The following is a 20,964-nucleotide window of genomic DNA, read 5'->3' as shown; positions in this document are numbered from 1 at the left end:
GATGGATGAAGTCGGGTGGGCTCTCCGTCGCTGAAGCATATGACAATTAAGTCATAAATCTGAGATTGCGAGACAGACTTTATTTTCAAGGCCTCCTGTCTGCTTTTATGGGCATTTCTTTTGAACGTCTGCGTCTTATCTGACAGGATTTTCTTTCATCTGAGTGTGCCACGAAATGGGGCACAAGCATTTCGAATGCTTTTCCTGGGTGTTAAGTCATACATGCAAGATTTAGAAGCACAGAATCGGAGGGTAGAAAAATAAGAGTGGAAAGATGGGTCAAAAATAAAGGCAATCAAAAATAAATGAACTTAAATACATTATTCAGGAAATGTGCAGAGATCAAAAGAAGAGGATCAGAGAAGGCAGAAAGCCTTCATGCTTTTTTTTCTTGCTGTTACACTTAGAAGTGAACTATTGGCTTGCTTTTGCAAGGTGTGGCTTCAGTGCCCAAACGTTCAGTGCTGGATTCTGAGAGTGGTTTGCTTCCATGCTGGAAATAAACACCCCCCTGTGTGACTTGTTAGTTTATGAAAGCATTCTTGTATGTAACCTTTGGCTATCAATACCTTTCATTTCCAACACTTTATCAACAAGATACAGACAAAAACTGTGCTTTATTTTGATCAGGGATGTGTAATCTTATATCCTCCAGTTACACAACTAATTAATAATTTCCTATCTCATTTGAAATTCTTTGGTTAAAACAGTATCACTAAAGATAGCTATTATTCATACATTTTTAATGATGAAAAAAGGACACTTCAACAAGAACTGATTATCCCTAAAAAGAAAAGAAAAGAAAACCAAAAGACAACCAATGAAAGTACCATTCTTGCAGGTAATTACTGTGATATTCAGATATGCTAGGTCACGTTAATTAGCTATACCGCTAATTAGGAAATTGGTTGAGTCTTTCTGCATAGCAACATCTTTCTACCTGTCAGGGTACAATTTTTAACCTTTTTTCTATTTGTAAAATAGTGATTCAAGCTGGAATACTGCATTTTAATGACATTTGGGAAAATACCATGCTAGCTAAGCCAACTAGGTGGGTTTTTATTTTTCCTGAGGTAAAAGTAGTATTTAATTTAAGGATCATTGTAAAGCAATATACATGTATCACTTCAAGTATGATCTTTCCTATTCAACCATACCAAGAAAGATCAACACTGTGGTGGAAATGAGCTAGGCATTTTATGAACATGCAAAAAAGTTTCCAAAGTGCAGGGCTTGGGGGAGTGAATTGGAATTCCACCCCAAGACTTTCTTTTGAACAACAACAGCTGATTGAACAATCAGCACCACTGAATGAGAAGAGTCAGGAACACTGGCCCGCCTGTTCACACATCAGTATAAAATCTGTATAAAATATCCATGAACCAGGCATCTCTGATCATTGAATTCTGCACTGATGTCAGTCTGCATCTACCACTGCAAGATGAAGACCCAGGAGATTTTTCGAGCATCAGTGTGCATTCTCGGGACAAGCTGGCTTGACTGAGGCTATGGCTGTACCTTTTGTGCTGATATCTGTTCACACAGGATGGCAAGACTCCAGAGAAGCAAGAGCCAAGGATGCAACAAACTCTTTCTCTAAAATCCTACACTGATGTAACGGCTGATAAAAGACTGTTCAAGAATCAACCAACCAAAGAGACACCATGAGACATTAACTTCAGAATATAAAATTCTCTTAGCACCTTCCTGTCACGATACAGACACAGAGGGTTGGATCCGAGTGCAGGGTGTTTAATAGCAAAAGCCAAAAAAATTAGGAACAAGTGAGAACAGCGAACAATCTGAAATTGTCAGGCATTACGCAAATTTGAACAGGAACAGTTCAACATAAGTGGAGAGCAGAACCATAAGCAAATGGCAAAGGGAGAACATGCAAGCACCATAATCACATGGAGGAAGCAGGAATTGAACCGCTTGCAAAAGTGCAAACTGAACCTGAAATTTAATAGTAATAATTTACCCACCTCATATACCCTGCAAAATTACCCTGACTATACCCCTAATTCACCAGCTTCCTTAAATGTACTAATTGGACCATATTTCTAGGTTAGCTAGTTATCTTAGGTTTCTAACTAAAATATTCAGGATTTTGTGACTTTCTGCCTAGCAAGATTTTAATGTCTGCAGGCATAAATTCACTTCCTTCTTTTTTTTTTTTTTTTTTTTTTGTAAAATGGCTTTCAAAGTGTTTCTAGTGCATATTAATGACATCTGGGAAAAATACCTTTCTAGCTAATTACATTTTTTTTCCTGAGGTAGAAAATGAATACGGAAAAAGTTTGGCTTTGAAAACTGCAGAATCTCAGCTAAATACAGAATATATTAAATAAATATGGCACAGAGCACAACAGCAATAATTTATGGTTGTATTATATATTATGGTTATATTCCACATTTGTGGAATCTTGAAGTTTCGACATTACGACAGATTTCCTCCAGTTCAGAAATTGCTTGGAATTGCTAAATATCTATTAAAAACTAGGTGTTACCAATGATTGTGTAGGCCATGAGAAGGATTTCAAATTAAAAATAGTAGTAATTGTTATTATTCCTCCATTCATCTTGAAAGAAGGCTGTTATGTGTGAGCTTGATGTTGATTCACTGTGCCACTTTGAGCTTGATATAAGTGAGGTGTGTGGGTGTTTAGGCAGCTCAACAGTATGAGGCAGAATAAAGTGTGTGCTTCTAACGTGCAAGCTAGCAGCCCTGGGTCCATGCATCCATCAAGGCTGACACACCGGAAAGCAGTGTTTAAACCCACAGTGGGGTCATGCCGCAGCGCTGGATGGCAGTGTACACTTTCCCTCAGCATACTTTCTGTTTGTTTAAAGAACCAGCAAAAAGCATCCTTTTTCTCCTGGGCCAGAGAGGAGCATTCAGGAGAGGATGAGCAAAGGGAATGGAAAAAGAGATGTAGCAGCACAGGAGACAGATAATCCTTGCCCCATCTCTTTCCGGTCCTGCGTCTTCACAAAAAAAGAGATGGATGCTGAGGATTCTTCAGAGGGGCATCTGGGCATGCTGTCAGATGATATAACACTGACAGCACAAGATGCAGCAATGAGTCAGAAGCAGCTCATAACAGCATGCATGGGGTGGTATGTTGTAACGCGTGGGTGAGATGGACAAGACGCAAGTGCATAAAGCGCATTTAGGGCAATCCAAGATTCATAATATAATAAGTGGCTTTAGAGTGAGAAAAATTATATGAGGATAAACCATAAGAAGAAAAAGGGAGGATCATAAAAGTGAAGGATAAATCTAGGAAACACAATAATATATATAATTTAGAATCATGATTTTGACTTAAAGCAATAATAAATTTACATTTACGGCATTTGGCAGACACTCTTTTCAAGATCGACACATTTTTATTACGTTTAATACAGCTGAGCAATTGAGGGTTAAGGGCCTTGCTTAGGGGCCCAGAGGTGGCAGGTTGGTGCATCACTGCATGCATGATTAAACCTTGAAATGAAAAAGAAAAAAAAAGAACAGCAGGGATGTTATATATACAGTATATACATATATACAGTAGAAAAACTAAACACATAACAAGTGCACGTAACAGGGTAAAAAGAACCGAAACTAAAACCAAAGTTCACGTTATGAAGGCAGTTGTTGGTACATTGGAAACCGCAACACACTAGAGAATGAATTCAGTGTGGGGTATATGCATCTAAATACAGAACTCAATGGGAAAGCTGTATTTAGCACCATAATACATACACATCCCAGCAGCTTTTAAAGCAACCGATTCTTTTTCTTCTGAAAAAGCATAATATCGACTTTGCACTTATGCCAGACTTCTCTCGGTCATGTTTATAGTTTTTAAAACCCTACTGTGCGCTATTTTCTTCACTCAGGCAAGACAAGACTGTAGTTCTCAACATTGGCTGAATTGTAAAATGGCATTAGCGTTGCTAGTCAACAACATAACAAAAGCATGTAGCAGTCTGTGCAGGAGGCCAAGCAAAGACATGAAAGGTCAGTGCTAAACATGCTTACATAACTTCATTACGGGAGCAAAATTTGTACCTGAACAAAGGACCTTAGGTTGTGTTTGATGGGGAAATTACAGTTGGATTAAATTAAATAATAAATGGGCATTAGATGGTCGTGTAAACTGGCTTTATCTTTTGGTTTCAGGCACAAGTTCACTTAAAAAGATAAAAATCTTCATTTGAAGTGTATTTCCTGGAATCCTTTGAGTTCAGTGTAGTATCATGAATAATGTATTCCAGAACACAACAATTCATAGCTGTTCCTTTAAACTTAAATTTTAACACAGAATTCTATCTTGTAGAAGAAAGTAAATTGAAATCAATAATGATAATGTTTATAATTATGTCATTATTATGTTTAATATAATGTTATTTGTTAGTCATGTTCAGGATGTGTGTGTGTGTGTGTGTGTGTGTGTGTGTGTGTGTGTGTGTGTGTGTGTGTGTGTGTGTGTGTGTGTGTGTGTTATATATAATTACATAGATTTAAAAAAAAGAATAATAATTTACTAGCTAAAACATAAATAAGTCCTTTTTGTTTTTGCCTGTCTCAGTCTGGCACACTTTTGCATCGCTGTATGCGTGGAAAAAAATTGGACAGATCAAGGAAAGCGCAGGAGTGTGAGAAATAAAGCTTCCTATTATAGAGCATTCTTCAGTAATAGTATCTTTAAACTGAAACGACACAACAAACATGATGGTAAGCATGAAAACAGCAAAGATCAACAGGAGAAAGCACTGACTTCATAGGTGACATTTTTATGTAAACAAACCTATATATGGTACTATTGATCAAAATCTTAACAATCCTAATAAATTGGTTCAGAACTTCCCACTATAAATCTCAATATGTTGATATATCTATCTATATATCTATACAAAAACAAGCAAAATCCCAGAAGGCAAATTGAGCAAGCAAAAAAAAAAACCACACACAACAGAATGTAAAAACAATAAATAAACAAGCTTAACAGCAAAACCAAAACCATGATTCGATACCAATAATAACAAAAGACTCAACACCAAAAACAATAACAAAACTGAACAATACAGCATTACCCAAACCATGATACAGCGTTTCAAAACAACATAAAAAACTGTAATACAATACTGAAAACAACAACAACAACAAAGAACATAACAGCATTACCAAACCAATACACAACACCAAAAACAAACTAAAAACATAATACAGCATAACCAACACCAAAAACAAACAAACAAACAAACACAACATAACCCAAACCATGACACAACACCACAAAACTACAAAATACGTGAACAGAAATCCACAAACACAACAGCATTAATTGCTACAGTGTGTATTCATGTGAAAAGTCAGTGTATGTTAGTGTATGTTAGAAATAAGAAATATCTCCTTTTGCTTTAATTTGTTTATATGATGCTGTTTTGATCAGCTTTCCATTGAATGAATTTGAATTTGTGATCACTTTATTACAGTCTATCCGTCCTTTCATCCATTATCTTTAGCGCTTATCCTACAGAAGGTCACTAAGAACTTGGTGCCTATCCCAGGGGCACAATTGCACACACACTCACACAACACAAACAATTAGCAATAAAAGAGAGATGCCAGTCAGCCTCCAGCACATGTCTTCGGACTGGGAACAAATTGAAAGAAAGTACACAGAGAAAACCCTGAAACACGAGAAGAACATAGAAAATGAACCCCCAAAGCCCTAAGCCATCTTGACCCCAACATCTGAATATCACTTAAAGAAATCTGGATTTCTCATAAGTTAATTATCTAATTCATTTTCCTTGTCATAGTTATATGCAGTGTCCAATCTGCAGCAAGTATTTAATGTACAATAAAGACTTTCCTTTTGTTATAGTATCGACTGGACAAACAGACATTGCGTTCCTGGATGTAGCCTAAATATCAAGAGCTGGCTTCCTAACAGACTGTATACAGTAGCACCAGATACATCTTCAATACCTGTCTTCAATGAAGAAAGGACACAGGACCAAGGTAGATCTAGATTTGTATTAGCACCCATCTGCTAACTATATCTATAGCTTACAGACAGCTGTATCAGCGGACTCAACTCCAGAGCTTTACAAGGAAACCAGGGATCATTATACTTACATAAAAGAGACCTTGTTTACATTGACGCACTGCTGTAAATCGGCTATTCGGGTTTATATGGCTGCTCAATCTTTACATCTGATAGCTTTTCTCCTTTTTTTTTAATCTCTTCTTCGGCCTAGTTTCCTGTAGTTTAAAGTCCATGTCAATTTCAGGCGCATTTCCCTCAGGTGATGGTCTGATTGAGCTTCTTCTGAGCTAAAGAGGAATGGCTGGGATTGCAAGAGAGATGGTAGAGATTGGTGCAGACAGGGCCAGAGATAGCAACCCTGATCACATGGGAGCAAGCACTGACAGTGATGCTTAAAACCTTCAGTTAATGAAGATGAATACCGGTTCCACAGGCAAACCTGTGTCAGTGTTATTGAGAATGGTATGATATAAGGTCACTCTCTAGATGCGTTGTGTCTTGCAGTCAACGAATTGACCAGCAGGGGTCAGAGTTGGAGGTTTTGGTAAAAATAGGCTCAGTCTCATATGTCAAACCATCGGCTGATCATCTGATACATATAGCAAACAAAATTGGAAAAGTTTCAAAGTCATCATCTGATTAATTGAATTCTATGGGACGGTTGTATGTGTGGCCTTTTTTTTTTTAAATCCGCCTAGAAACAAAGCAGTTGCACCATGATGAAGCAGTTGTGTTTACAAATGTGCCAGTGAGTGCTTATGATGGATTTTCCAAATGATATGAAGTTCAAGTTCACAGTACAAGCTGTTTAATTCGCACGACTTTCTTAAACAATTGACTTGTGGTTTGTTTGTTTTTTGTAGTAACATTGACTTTACATTTTCATGCCCCTGAACATGACACTGAACAGAACAAACCTTGATTTTATCATTTGTTTTACATGACAATCAGGTCCTTGGGCAATAAAAGCTGATATGTAGTCCAGACCTTCTGCCTTCCTGAAGATCTGTCAATGATTTTGATAACTATAACTATGGTAACCATAACTGGTGGCTCCTAACAAGTCTAACTTCCTAACAAATGAAAGTGTCAACAACTTGTGAAGGTTCGGAAATGGTGCAATTTAGCACTGCCGTCTAACTGCTGTGCATTGGCTTGTATCTGCCACGTAAAGTGCTTGTTGTTAATTTGCTGTGTTCCTTCCATTAGCGATAGATATTACCTGCTCTCCATTCGTTTCCATCTATTACAAGTTAGAACTGAATGTCTGAGAAGCATGGATAAGGGAATCTCAAGAGAGAATTTGATTTTAAAGTGGATTTTCCTCAGACTTATTCCAGGTGTATAATGTGTTCCTGTATACTCTGGGGTATTATGTGCTATCACAGCCACTGAATACAAAAGCATTGCATAAATGCTTTTGTGTTCACGGGACTAGAAGTATAAAATCCCTAAAACAAAGTGTAGAAGTGTAGCTTCCTCAGCATCGATTAGCAGCAAATTAGCATACAAAATTAAAAATACCTACAGGAAAATAGAGAAAATGTAATAATAAAGGATAATAGGTATGCATATATATGGCAAAGAAAGACTCCAGGATTTTCCTGGAAAAATAGTATGTAAAAAAAAAAAAAAATTAAAACCAAATAGTAAACCACTAATAAAGGATTTGCTGTTCATGAAAAAATAAATAAATAAATAATTTTTTTTTTTTTTAGAATTTCAGCATGAAAACTGGAATGAAGCATTTGGAAGACCTTCACAATGTTTCAAGCCAAGCCAGGTTTTATTTTGTGCGTTGAGAGACCAAATATCACCAACATACAAGCCGGCACAGAAGCTCTGTACACAAAACTCCATCATGTGTAAATAGTGCAGAGTATTTCTGTCAAGAAATGAGTCACTTCTTTTTGCTACAAATAAAATTCAATCAGCACGTAACCGCCAAACCCTTTCACAGTGATTGAACCTCAGTGGTGCAGAGGTTCTGTGTGACTGAGTCACGCCTGAGTCATGTATACTTTTTCTTGACTCTATAATGACAGCTTGCTTTAATTGCTTTTTACAATTTGTTTCAGAGTGTTTCTCCACAATGTCATTAAAAATTAGTTCAGATTAGAGCATGATGGTCAGGTCCCCACAAACCTTTGTCCTTGTAACGTAATGTAATTCCATGTTTGAGCAAAATTGGCCATGTTGTCTGTGTGGGAGGGATGACATGCTTGCAACTAAACTGTTGCAGGTTGTAACACTACAAAATATTGGAAAAGTTCAAGGGGCATGAATACATATGCAAGGCTGAAAGACAGAAGTGAAGGCTATAGTTGCAATACAGAATTGCATCCAACTACAAATGGTCTGTTGCCATATAAGATGGATGAAAAATAACAAAGAAAAGCAGCTTACATAATCCCACCCCATCCATTAAAATACCAGGGCAGGGAGAACAAAAACAGAAACCCATTTAGCCATATGGCAGTGCATGAGCACTGAGTGTGTATGAGAAAACAGCAGAGCTCTCTCAACTTTCCTACTGACCTTGTGAAACACGGAGGCAGATCACCATGGCAACTCTGCAGCAACCACTGCAATAGCTCCTTCCAAGGAATAAATGACGGCAGCTATGCAGAGGCTCACTGTGAGTGTGTGTGTGTGTGTGTGTGTGTGTGTGTGTGTGTGTGTGTGTGTGTGTGTGTGTGTGTGTGTGTGTGTGTGTGTGTTTGTGTTTGCGAATGTGCGTGAGAAAGAGAAAACAAGAGGAATATCGCAACTTATTTTTGCATATAGGACACAATGCTTTTAAAGCACAAAAGCCAATCTGCTAATGGATATGATTATAGTGCCTTTCAAACTGTGAAGAGCATATATAATTCCATAATCCTCAGCCTTTTTTCTTCTCTCTGACAAGCTGCCATCAATTCCCTGGGCGCTCATGCCGCAGGACACATCCAATTATTATAAAGGTCAATATACTTTGAGAAGGTGAGCATAATACACAGTGATTCTCCCAGGACAAAGAGGTGGCTAGGGTGCTGCAGTAGCAGCAGGACAAAAAGAATAACTAATCAGAATAATGAAGTTCATATCTATCACACAGGTTCAGTGTTGTGACTTCATGTGCATTTACAAAAATGCACAAAAAGAAAAAAAAAATACTGTCATCAGACAGTATCTTCCTAATGCAAATTCCTTAGGCACATAGCCTTAAGTTGTGACTGATATGTGTTCTGCCATGTCACTTTGATTTAAAAGCAGCCATTTGGTGGAGCCAGTAAACCATTCACTTCTCCACTGCACACCTACATGGAGTAAAAACAGCCATTGCATATTTACATAATAAAATATGAGGAATTACCACATGAGGACACCTCACAGAATGATTTTCTACATCTTCTACATCTTTCCACACATTTATTTTGGTTTATTATTTACACGCAATTTTTACATGATTCAAATGTGATTCACATGACATGATTCGTTCATTTATTATAGACGTACTTTATGATGGATGTAGTAATTGCACTTTATTAAGTATAAAATCGATACTCATACTCACTTACATTTAGAGTGTATGAATGCTATAGGTAGAGACCGAAGACCAAAGGATTGTGTACACGTGACCTCGCACCCAATGTGATTCTTCCACAAACTGTTGCTACAAAGTTGGATGCACACAATTATATTCTTGGAAGTTTTCAAAAATGTTTTCAACAATGATGATATTAATTGAAACCCCCCACCATATAGACAGTACAAGTAACTTGTAGATTATTAAAAAGAAAACATATTGTGATCTAGCTTAGCATTTACACCACAGGATTTTTGATATAACAGTAATATTTGTTTAAAAAAATCACCTTTTGCAATATGGACACATAAGGAACTATTGTTCTTTCTTGCAGAGTCCTAAGTGTTGAATTAAGAGCTTTTTAAAGGTGACCCGATGGGGAATTGTTCCACCTAGACCTCATTATATAAAAGTGCACCCAATGACCTTTCCGTTGATTGCTATTGCAATGCCTCAGTGCACAATCTGTATTAGTGGCCAGAGGGCACAAAACAAATTTACAAATAAATTTAGTTTCTGTAAAAGTATATAACCTATACGGCTAGTCTTTTTCCATTCTAGTGGTTTCTTATTTTATTTTTATGTTTCATTAGTATACATACAGTACTATTAAACCTGACTATCAAAAGTGACATTGTGACTTATAAAAAGCACATAATAGCAGCACCAGATGCAAATCCCATAGATTTACCTTATATTATTAGCTTACAATGATACCAATACCAATAAAATTACCAATAGTCTACCTTTCATGAATGTTTTCTTGAAATGGAGAGAAAACACTCTTTCATTTACAGCATTTGGCAGACACCATTACACAGAGAAACTTATGTTTTATCTCATTTCATGAGCAATTGATGGTTAGCCAGCAGTGCAAGCTTGGTGAACCTGGGATTTGAACTCATGACCTTCTAATTGGTAGTCCATTGCCTTAACCACTAAGCTACCACATTCCGCTGTGTACTTTGAATGTACGTGTAGTTGTGATAATAGCTTCTGATCTTCATTATGTAGGACATTTTGTTAGTCTGTATTTTGCTTTTTATTAATCTACCAGGTATGTGCACATATGCGCAAAGCTCTAGCAACCAAATGCAAGTCAGTGAGATGTAAAAATATGTAATAACTAGTGAAGTATTAGAGCTTAGGAGTGCTTATTTAATGATCTGCTACAGTAGCTAGTGCTCTAAGACCTATCTGGTGCTCACTTGCCCTTACACTGTCTTAAGAAAGAGAAAATTTGCAATGTTTTACAGTCTATTATAGACTATTTTTATCTTTAATCTACCATCTACTTTGATGTTCTCCATTTTATTGAGCTACAAGTAAATTACCAAATACTTTATTGGATATTTGCAAATGTTGTTTTTTTTTTTAATCAGTTAATATTTAACAATGTCACATATACCAGTGAACTGATTTAACAATACAGATGGCAAATTGAGGGTCCTGTTCACAGACAGACCTCAAACACACAAAAATTTTTAATAATCTTCAAAGTGACAGCATTTTTTGAATGACAGATAAAAAATTCTTATAAAGCACTGTCAGAGTTTAACTTATATTTACAACGCTTTCTTTTTTAAATGCTGGTAATCTGTCCAGCATTGTGTCTCATCCGATAATTGGTCTATCATCAAGTTTAAGACCTTTGTCAGCTCATATCTCCCATACAATTTAGTGAAGGGTCTATTTGATATGAAGTTTGTACAATATACCAAACATATTACAATGTTATGAAGAGCAAGAAAAGTAGATTAAAAATCTCATATTTGTCTTCAAAATAACAGACAGAATCTATTTTATTTTATGATGTAAGTTTGAATAAGTTTTCATCACTGTCAAATCAAAATAAACATAGCGTTTGGGAAATAAAATCCCCCAATAAATAAAATCATTTAGGTGATTTTTAGCTATTTATTATTCAACGCTGGCTTCTTTGTGTCAGCAGTTTGCAGTGTGTATTTACAATCTCACCTCTGGCCTGTAACAAGCTTGTATATGCCTAAATCCATGTGTGTATGTTTACCATAGCTGGAACTAATCCACACACCAAGGGCAGAGCAAGGGTTATTTGGAAGTATGCAATAGGTCTGCTGCAAAAATAGCATGGAGTATTTAAAAATAATAATAATAATAACAATAAAAATAAATAACTAACTAAATAAAATTTTATCTGTCCATTATAAACCCATTACAGACTGTAAGAGCAGTCTGGTCAATACTGTTTTACAGGCCATCACCCCTGGCCCAATGCTCCCTGTGTAAAATCACTGCAAGTGCACAAACGTTCGCTTTGAGCACAGGTGGGTCAGACAGGATTTCAGAAAGAGAAGGGAAGAAAAGGAGGACGGAGTAGCAGCACTGTCAGATGCTGGTGCAGAGGTCAGAGTAAAATCAATCAGGGTCATAAGTAATTGAGAGCAAAAGGGAGCCTTGTGTCTGGAGAAACCAATGAGAATCTGTTTATTTTAAAATCTAATCATGTAGCAACAGTGCAGTCCAAAAATGCATGCAATTACCAGTCAAGAGTTTCAGTTACTGTTTAAATGAAGAAAAGAATAAGATCTTGGTGACTTTGACTGTGGCATGGTTGGTACCATATGGCTTGGATTACCCAATAAGAACAATGAAATGATAGAGAGATGCTCCATATACAAATATGGAATAGAGGTGCAATGTGCAAACCAGTGGATCTGGTTTGAACTGATAAGAAGGCTACTGTAACTCGCATAACTACGCCTTACAGCTGTGGTGAACAGAAAAGCATCTCAGAATGCACAACATATTGAATATTGATGTGGACATTCTGCAACTCACTATGGTTGTAAAGAGTTCCTATAGGTCAGTTTTCTTAAACATTTGTAATATATTTGAATATTTTTCATTTTACAGATTTAATACACTGAGCCTGGGTCAGTGGACTAACTGTCCAGGCAGAATACAAGTTAAATCTATATTCAACATATACCTGGATTATTATTGATACATTTGCAGGGGATTTCAGCTTTGAACTGCTGTTGTAGTGGCTGGTTTTGTGCTTTGGTCTCCATCATTGAACATTTGATGGCTTTGTCAAGAAGGAATTAGAGTTCAATTTATAATGGAACTCAGAAGTTCCTCAAAAGCTCCATGTTACACGTTTCCACTTGACTATTAACAGTGGTAAAAAGGACATTATTTATAATTACACTGTTTTTTGGTACATCAAAATGTGTCTCTGTAGGTGGCTCCTTCATCTTGTCTCAGGGAGTTTTTCCTTGCTGCTGTTGCCTCTGGCTTGCTTATTAGGGATACATATAAATTTAAACCTTGTAATTTTTATTTTTCTGTAAAGCTGCTTTGAGACACTGCCCATTGTGAAAAGCACTATACAAGTAACATTCTATTGAATTTCCATGATCAGTGGTTAATACTATATATCTATACAAACAAGCTCTTTGGTCTTTGTCATTAATTAAACCTTTTGAGCTTCTTTACACCACAAAACATTCTTTATTAAAAGCACCAGAGGGGGAAAAGCCTACTTACAACTTTTCATTGCAAAAAAAAAAAAAAAAAAACTTATGGATTCAACATTGATTCAAGCATTCTCTTTTATTTAATAACCTCAAGCCACATTCTGTGAAATATAAATTCTAGTCAATTCAGCTCACCAGTAAACCATTTATCACTGCACACTTTGTTTCATAAAACTGGCTTGTTGAAGAATGAAAGCTCCTTTAAAAAGTATATAAAATGGAATCAGTTGCCTTATTGCTAGTGATGTAGCTTGGATTACTGAATAAGAACAATAAATTATAATTACGTGAGCGTAAAAGTTGAGAGAAAGGCTTGAAATAAAAATAAAGGATAAGATGGCATTATATTGTTGACTGAAACGAGTACATAAACCTGATTTCATCCAATGGGTTTCATTTAATAGCTTACACATCTTTCAGAGCTTCAGAAAAGCAGATTAAAAATACAATGTACAATATCATCGCCAGAACATTCCGTATGATGAGAGGTTTCAACAGGCAAGGACATAAGGAAATGCACTAATGAAACTTTAAAATTTGATTTTTATATCTCTATGGCAGTCTTTGTCTGCAAAAGAGGAAAATGTACCCAACTGCATGAGCCATTGTGTCCAAAAGAATACTATTGTGAACCAGTGGCATTCTTGATCATTATTCTGCTCCAGAACCGAAAGTGGCTGTCAGTAATAATCTCAAATGAGAATCTCTTTTTCATTCTTCCATCTCTCGCTTTTGCCTCACAGCTCTAGAGAATCTGGTTTGATCTACATTCAGTTCATAACGTCTCATACATTTCATATTTTTTTTACATAATTCAAAACAAAAAATGCTCAGATTTCTATTCATCTCCCCAAGTATAGATGAATTCATACATCAGATTTCAAACATGATTCTTAATTTAGTCTTGGCCAGTTCCTGCACTTGAGTAAAGTCTCCACAATTATACAGCAGTTCCCAGCTGGCCAAGGTGTTGAGGGTGTTTCTACCATCTGCAACTTTTCAAATAGCTTCCCATGTGGTGTCACAGAGCAGTGTGACACACTCAGAGTAAAGTGCTATCTACCCCATTTTGCATGCATGAGCTCATTCTTGTCTATAAGATTGCTATTGCTACAAGTGACTGAGAGTATTTCATCACAAAGCTGAGTATTTGTGTACGAAGACAGAGTAGAGACACTACATCCCAAAACCACTGCCTTCACAAGAGGTTCAAACCTGTAATCTACAGACAAATAGGTGAACACTTGTACTGCACTACTCAGGAGCTGTAATCAGGTCTTTTAATTTTTGCAGGCAAAGTGATTTCTCATGTATAAATAAATATTTACCTTGAGGCTGCTTAAGGCTATTCTTGTTAAACCATTACCAAAAAAAACAAGACAATAATGTGTGTCTAGATATACAGTAATCATGAACAATAAATGCTGTTTTTGCTTGTTAAGAACCAATTCATCCATTAATCAACATACAAAACACACAGTCACATCATTAGGGGGACATTTTAAGTCCATTTCTTTGTGAACTAATTAAAATTGGAAATTTACTGGTAACAAGATTTCAAATTGGAGGCGTGGGCTATTTGTGATACACACACAAGACACAACACATCTGCATTCATCAAAAGTGCTCAAAGCACCCTCACGCCTTGTTAGCACAGAGGAGTGGGATCATTGGTACACAGCCCAGCCATTCAGGATGGTTTGATGAAGTGGAACCTGGGGCCAAGCTTCTGCATGTAAAGTTGACACGTTGTAAACGAGCTTTGTGGCACAGCATGCTCTCTGCTTGCTGGAATGGGCGATGTGTTGTTAGCGCAAGATCATGCTGTTGCTTCTTCTGCATGTGTGTGTGTGTAGGTGTGTGCGTGTCTGAAGGAGAACAAATGGTCTCAGCGCCATCAGGTAGCTCTCTGGTGAACTGGAGAAGAGAGACAGGGAGTACATTAGGAGTAATTGGGCATTCAGAAGAAGGATGGATCAGCAAGGCAGGAGGAAGGAGAAGAGGGGGGAGGGTGGTGGATACAATAATCAGAGCAAGTAAAGAGCCTTTGCCAATCTGCCACTTAGCTGCAGTGCAGTTATGCCTGGGCACCTAAGAGTCTGGTGCAATTTTAGGGGGGAAAAACACCAATAAGAAAGGATAAAAACACATTTTTATTCATAAATATACAGAATTTCTTTCTGAAAAAAAAAAAACGAATAAAGAAAGAAAACACAGAAAAGAAAGCTATATCCTTGTTTATCCCATAAAATGTTTTATGGCTCTTGGGGTCAAATCAACATAAATGACATAATTTTCTGGTTACTGAGCTACAATATACAATAAATGAACACCTTGTGGGACAATATGGATCTTCCATAGCTTTATCCTAAGGGCTCAATCCTATGCTAGTGTAAGGCCCAGATGGTATCCGGCAATAATGAACAGAAGCTTTTAGTCCTTTTACATTTCCACAGCGTTAATCCTGCAGCTGGGATTAGGAATTCAGTCAGACTGTATTGTGATATCCCTCAACAAATTTTGAGATAATCTTTGAGGGATTTACAAGATGAAGATGTGTTAAGGTGTTAGTGAAAATGCTTTTGAATTTTAGCAAGGAGAGAACTGTCTTTGAAACTGTGAGTTAAATGAAAGTAACAGTTAATAGCCTCTAACACATGCACAGATTTTCACTGAACAACTAGCAAGAACAATTGAAAAGTATTGCTCCTATATATGGTATTATATATGAATCCTGACATCTCTAACTGCATTTATTTTCTCATTGTCAGGTCTGCCCCTGAAGCTCTGAAGTAATCCTGAAAGCTCCACTGCACAAGGATGTAAGAACGAGGAAATGAGTGAAGACCCAAAACCATCTTAGTGTGTCCCTCTCCAGAACATCAAAACAAGTCATTCTTTGATAGAAGACTGGAAAAGATGAAACACACGAAATTTAATTTTGCAAACACCAAGTAAATTTTGGCAGATATAACCAAATAACCAATCTTTTTTAAAAAATGAGTGTGATTACAATGGTCTTTGTGCTTATTCATCTCCTGCTTGGGGTTGCCAGCTCCTTGGTTATTCACTCAATCCCCTGGAAGGTACCCTGTCCTCACCAGTGTGTATGCCAGATCAAACCCTGGTACTCACCACAGTCTGTGTATAGAGAGGCTCCAACTGTTGACTGCAATGACCTGCTCCTCACTCAGTTGCCTACATCACTCCCTCCAGAGACACAAACATTAAGGCTGCAGAGCAACCTCATCAGTTCAGTGGACCAAAGTGAACTCGAGGGTCTTGTAAATCTAACTGAGCTGGATCTCTCCCACAACAGTTTCCTCAGCACCTGTAACTTGAAAATTACTGACCTGCCAGCTGTTCTAAGCCTACACATGGAAGAGAATCAGCTGAGGCACCTGCCTGAAGCAGCTTTCTCTGGACTGCCTAACCTTCAGGAATTGTATCTCAATCATAATAGGCTCAGAAGTATTTCGCCAGGAGCTTTCAAAGGTTTAGGTAACCTTTTGAGGCTTCATCTCAACTCTAACCACCTAATGATAATTGACAGGCGCTGGTTCCATTCTCTGCCTCAACTCGAAGTACTCATGACAGGTGGAAATCCAGTAGACACTATCCAAGAGCTCAACTTCAAACCTCTTGGATCCTTGCGCAGCCTAGTGTTGGCAGGTATGGGCTTACGTGAGGTCTCAGAGCGTGCTCTAGAAGGACTTTTGAACCTGGAGAGCATTAGCTTCTATGACAACAACCTGACCAAGGTCCCAAAAGAGGCACTTCAGAAGCTACCAGGCTTGAAATTTCTGGATCTTAACAAGAACCCAATTCAGCTGGTGCAGAAAGGCGACTTCAGGGACATGCTTCACCTGAAGGAGCTTGGCTTAAACAACATGGAGGATCTGGTGTCCATTGAGCAATCAGCAATGGAAAACCTCCCTGAACTAACAAAACTAGAAATCACAAACAATCCACGACTGTCTTTCATTCACCCTCAGGCTTTCCAGAAGCTACCACGTATGGAGAGCTTGATGCTCAACAGTAACGCCTTGAGTGCTCTGCATCGTCAGACTGTGCAGTCTCTGCCAAGCTTACAGGAGATCAGTCTACACACCAATCCCATTCGCTGTGACTGCCTTATTCGCTGGGTAGGAGCAGAGGATGACAAGCCAGTTCGTTTCATTGAACCACAGTCCACATTCTGCTCAGACCCACCAGAGTTAAAAGCAAGACGAGTGAAAGAAGTCTCCTTCAGGGAGATGGCAGATAGCTGCCTCCCTTTGATTGCCCCAAACATGTTCCCTTCTTACATTCAACTGAGACCTGGGGACAACATAGCCCTGCATTGCCGAGCACTGGCAGAACCAGAACCAAGTATTTACTGGGTCATTCCAAAAGGTTTGAGATTAACTCCTTCAACAAGGTATGGACGTTACCAGGTTTTAACTGAGGGCACTTTGGAAATATTTGGAGTCACCGCTGAGGAGGCTGGTATCTACACTTGTGTCGCACAGAATCTAGTTGGAGCTGACACAAAGAGTCTAACACTAAAAGTGGAGGGATCTGGCAAGGCACAAATAACAACCAATCAAATAAATGAAGACAGCCTGCAGGTCCATGATGTTACAGAAAGATATGCTTTACTGTCTTGGCATACGGGTCACAACATCCCTACTGCACGAATCTCTTGGATAGCAAATGGAAGCCTGGAAGACCACCAAAAGCATAGCATCAGAATACTTGCTGGCACTAGGGGCTTCAACCTATCCCGTCTCCAACCAGGAACCCATTACAAGGTCTGTCTGCATATGGGGTCAAATGACACCTCATGTGTCCACCTCAGGACTAAAGAGGAGTTTATACTACATCTTTGGGCAGACTTCACCCATGCAATCCTACTGAGTTTATCAGCTTTTTCCATGATCGTGTTGGCAGTCAGAGCTTGTCAGTTGAGGACAATGTATGACTGGAAAGAGTTTGAAAAAACCCATTCTACCATTTTGACCCAGGAAGCAATGGCTTTCATGGCACCAGTTTCACTTCAGCAGGACCAGGATAAACTCTCAGAGGGTGGTGGAAAGGTGCTAAGCGATGCTAAGCCAGCACAAGATGTTCCAGGTACTGAGAAAGAGAAATTTTAAGATACATGTTGTTCAACAGCTGAAAGGGATTATGTCAGAGAAGCCGTACAAACTTTGTACTCAAATTACAGCTCATGGTCCACATTAACAGACCACTGAACAAAACCATATCCTTTTTTTCGCAAGATTACAAGTGTCCCAATTAAAACAGTAGTGTCATAATAAGAGATTTCATTTGTATTTATTTTATAATGGAAACGATACAGAACATATATGTATAGTGAAAGCATTTTACATGTAATCACGTACAATATATACTGAGAAAACAGAGCAGCTGTAAGTGAGCACTATCAAATGTTTGCAAGAAGCTTGAAACTTTGAAAGCTGCATGAACTTTACATGAAAGTTGCAAGGTGATATGAAATAATCACATATTTTTCGTATTGCTGGAGACAGAGTTGACCAACAGGCAAAGAAATTCTGTGAAATTTAACTTTCGATTTTGTGACAATTTGGAAGAAAACTGGTGTTTTTGTTTTGTTTTTGTTTGTTTGTTTCTTTGTTTTGAAGAATCATATTCTCCTTGTGCGAGTTGTTAAAGAGTTAAATGTTACTTTTCTATTTTTTAAACTAATACTCTTTTTCAAATAAACAGGTCTAAGCATAGGTACTGAAAGAATATGTAAGAATATGTAAAATACAGAAGGGTATTTTTAATATGTTGCATAACTGTACATCAAGTATTTCTCTTTGATATTATGGGCCATAATCAGCACACAATATGACGTCCAAGCTATCAAGAGGTATCTTTGTCTTAGTGTGTGTGTTTGTGTGTATGTGTGTGCGCGTGTGTGTTTGTCTTTTAAATGATGGATACTTCAATATATGACCAAGGACACAGTATTACGTGTGAATCAGGGCTCTGTTTGGCTATGGATTTTCTCTTTATCTCACTCAAAACCAAACAAAAATTTTGAAAGCAATCTGCCAAAAGACTGATTATCAAGTGACATTCAGCCCTGAACAGCTTCATTGTGCCAGCTTCATATATTTTATGCATGGGGACAGAAGGAAAAGCCCCAGGACTCTATGAGGGGTATTCATTCTTGCCAACATGCTGAGTACAATGAATGAAACATGTCCTATTGTTTAAAAAAGAAAAGAGGCGGTTCTCTCTTTTCTCTCTCTCTCTCTCTCTCTCTCTCTCTCTCTCTCTCTCTCTCTCTTTTGCAAATACAATGGAAAGACTGGATACTGCTAGCAGGGACACACTTGAAGGAAGGGACCACTTGAGTACAAAATGTCTTTCTTACTCAACAGCTTGCTGTCTGACTTTTTAAGTCAGCGACCCTGCATCGACAAAATGGCATTAACACTGGAAGAAACCTTACCAGGGCCAAAGGACTTGGTCATTTGTTAACAGGATTGTCAGCTCTAAGGATTGTGAGCTTTGCTCTTCTCACTTCTCTACTATGGGGATCCCCATTTTCTACAGTGTCATTTATGGTAAAAAAAAATTGCTGTTTTGTTTGAGTTTTTTGTCAGATTGTAGTTGATGTGTCCTCATGTTACAGAATTTCTCTTGCTCTAACTAAACTGTCTCTCTTTCCCCTACTATTTCTTTTCCATTTGATATAATTCGTTGGCTCTTACTTTCTATCACCTCAAATCTGTACATACACTAAATCACCCTGAATTTCCTGTCTGTGTTCAGCTTCCCTTTCAGAAATTATTAAGAAGGCTGTGTGTTAAATTCTATTTTGAGGTATTATTAAACCATTTTAGACTGATGTCAGTGTCTTGATTAATTGGTCGTGGTTTGAGAATTTATTCAATCTGAGAACAAGTGCAAATCAAACCTTTAAATCAAACCTGAGCGTATACAAAGTCAGGGTTGTGGGCTTCAAGTTACTTGCCATTTGCACATCAGTGAAATTGTTCCTGGAGCAATTTTACTTTCAATTATAATGAGCATAAATATTCATTTGCAGAATAGCTCGTAGCTTTTTACAGATCTCACGGATCCTGAGGTGGGTAATGCTTCTCTTCTCGGCAACATTCATCCACTATAACAGTCCTCATCACATCCAGTTTCTTCAAGCATACCACAATTAATGTGATATCTCACTTTCCTTTGCAAGTTAAAATGTGCTTGTGATAACTCATCCACCACGTGGGATTTACAGCAGTGTCTGGTTAAATACTTTTCTTGTCTTTCTAAAGTAAAAGCAAATATTTTAGTCACATAAACGAAACCTCAGAAACCTCTTGAACAAACTTCTTATCTGATATAACAAAGCATTAACAATATCGTCTATTTAAGAATTACTTCATTTAGCTTACCAGCTTTTAACATTTCTCTACTTTTAAAAATGCATCTATTTTTGTATTAATTTAAAAAAAAAATTAACTTTTATAGATACTGCTTTGGTGGAACGTTAAATTGGAAATAGGAAAGTTAAAACAAAGAACTTGTATGAGGAAATGGGATTACATCTCTTGGACTTCATTAAACTAGGCAGCTAAAGTTTAACCACAGAAAGTAGTGAAGCATCATCCAGTTACATCATATTTACTGCTGTCTTACATACTGAAACGGTCCCCTCCTAGCCTATTAAGGGTGGAAATAGCAAAGAATAAAGCTCACTGCATCGCTGAAGTGTACCTCCTGCAGTTAATGGGGCAAAGGTCTATTTTCACAGCCCAATATCAAAGCTAAACTATTACTGTCGTCTCTCAGGAAGGTGCAC

At 37.6% G+C, this 20,964-nt stretch overlaps 1 protein-coding gene across 2 annotated transcripts in view; it reads left to right on the top strand.

Moving 5' to 3' along the window:
* The window catches only part of lrrn2 (leucine rich repeat neuronal 2), a 54,285-nt gene extending 34,281 nt beyond the window's left edge, over positions 1–20,004 (top strand). The window contains exons 2-3 of one of the 2 annotated variants that reach the window (XM_027144166.2): positions 5,883–6,019; positions 15,908–20,004. In XM_027144166.2, the coding sequence (XP_026999967.1) occupies positions 16,136–18,274 (2,139 nt within the window). In that variant the 5' untranslated portion in view covers positions 5,883–6,019; positions 15,908–16,135 and the 3' untranslated portion in view covers positions 18,275–20,004. The remainder of the gene's footprint in view (positions 1–5,882; positions 6,020–15,907) is intronic. The other variant, XM_027144165.2, reaches the window with a different exon arrangement.
* The last annotated feature ends 960 nt before the right edge of the window (positions 20,005–20,964 follow it).

Source organism: Tachysurus fulvidraco, chromosome 2 (assembly GCF_022655615.1).
Source record: "Tachysurus fulvidraco isolate hzauxx_2018 chromosome 2, HZAU_PFXX_2.0, whole genome shotgun sequence".
Taxonomy (NCBI): Eukaryota; Metazoa; Chordata; class Actinopteri; order Siluriformes; family Bagridae; genus Tachysurus; species Tachysurus fulvidraco.
The sequence above is the reverse complement of the archived record's forward strand: the minus strand, read 5'-3'. Positions and strand labels throughout refer to the sequence as shown.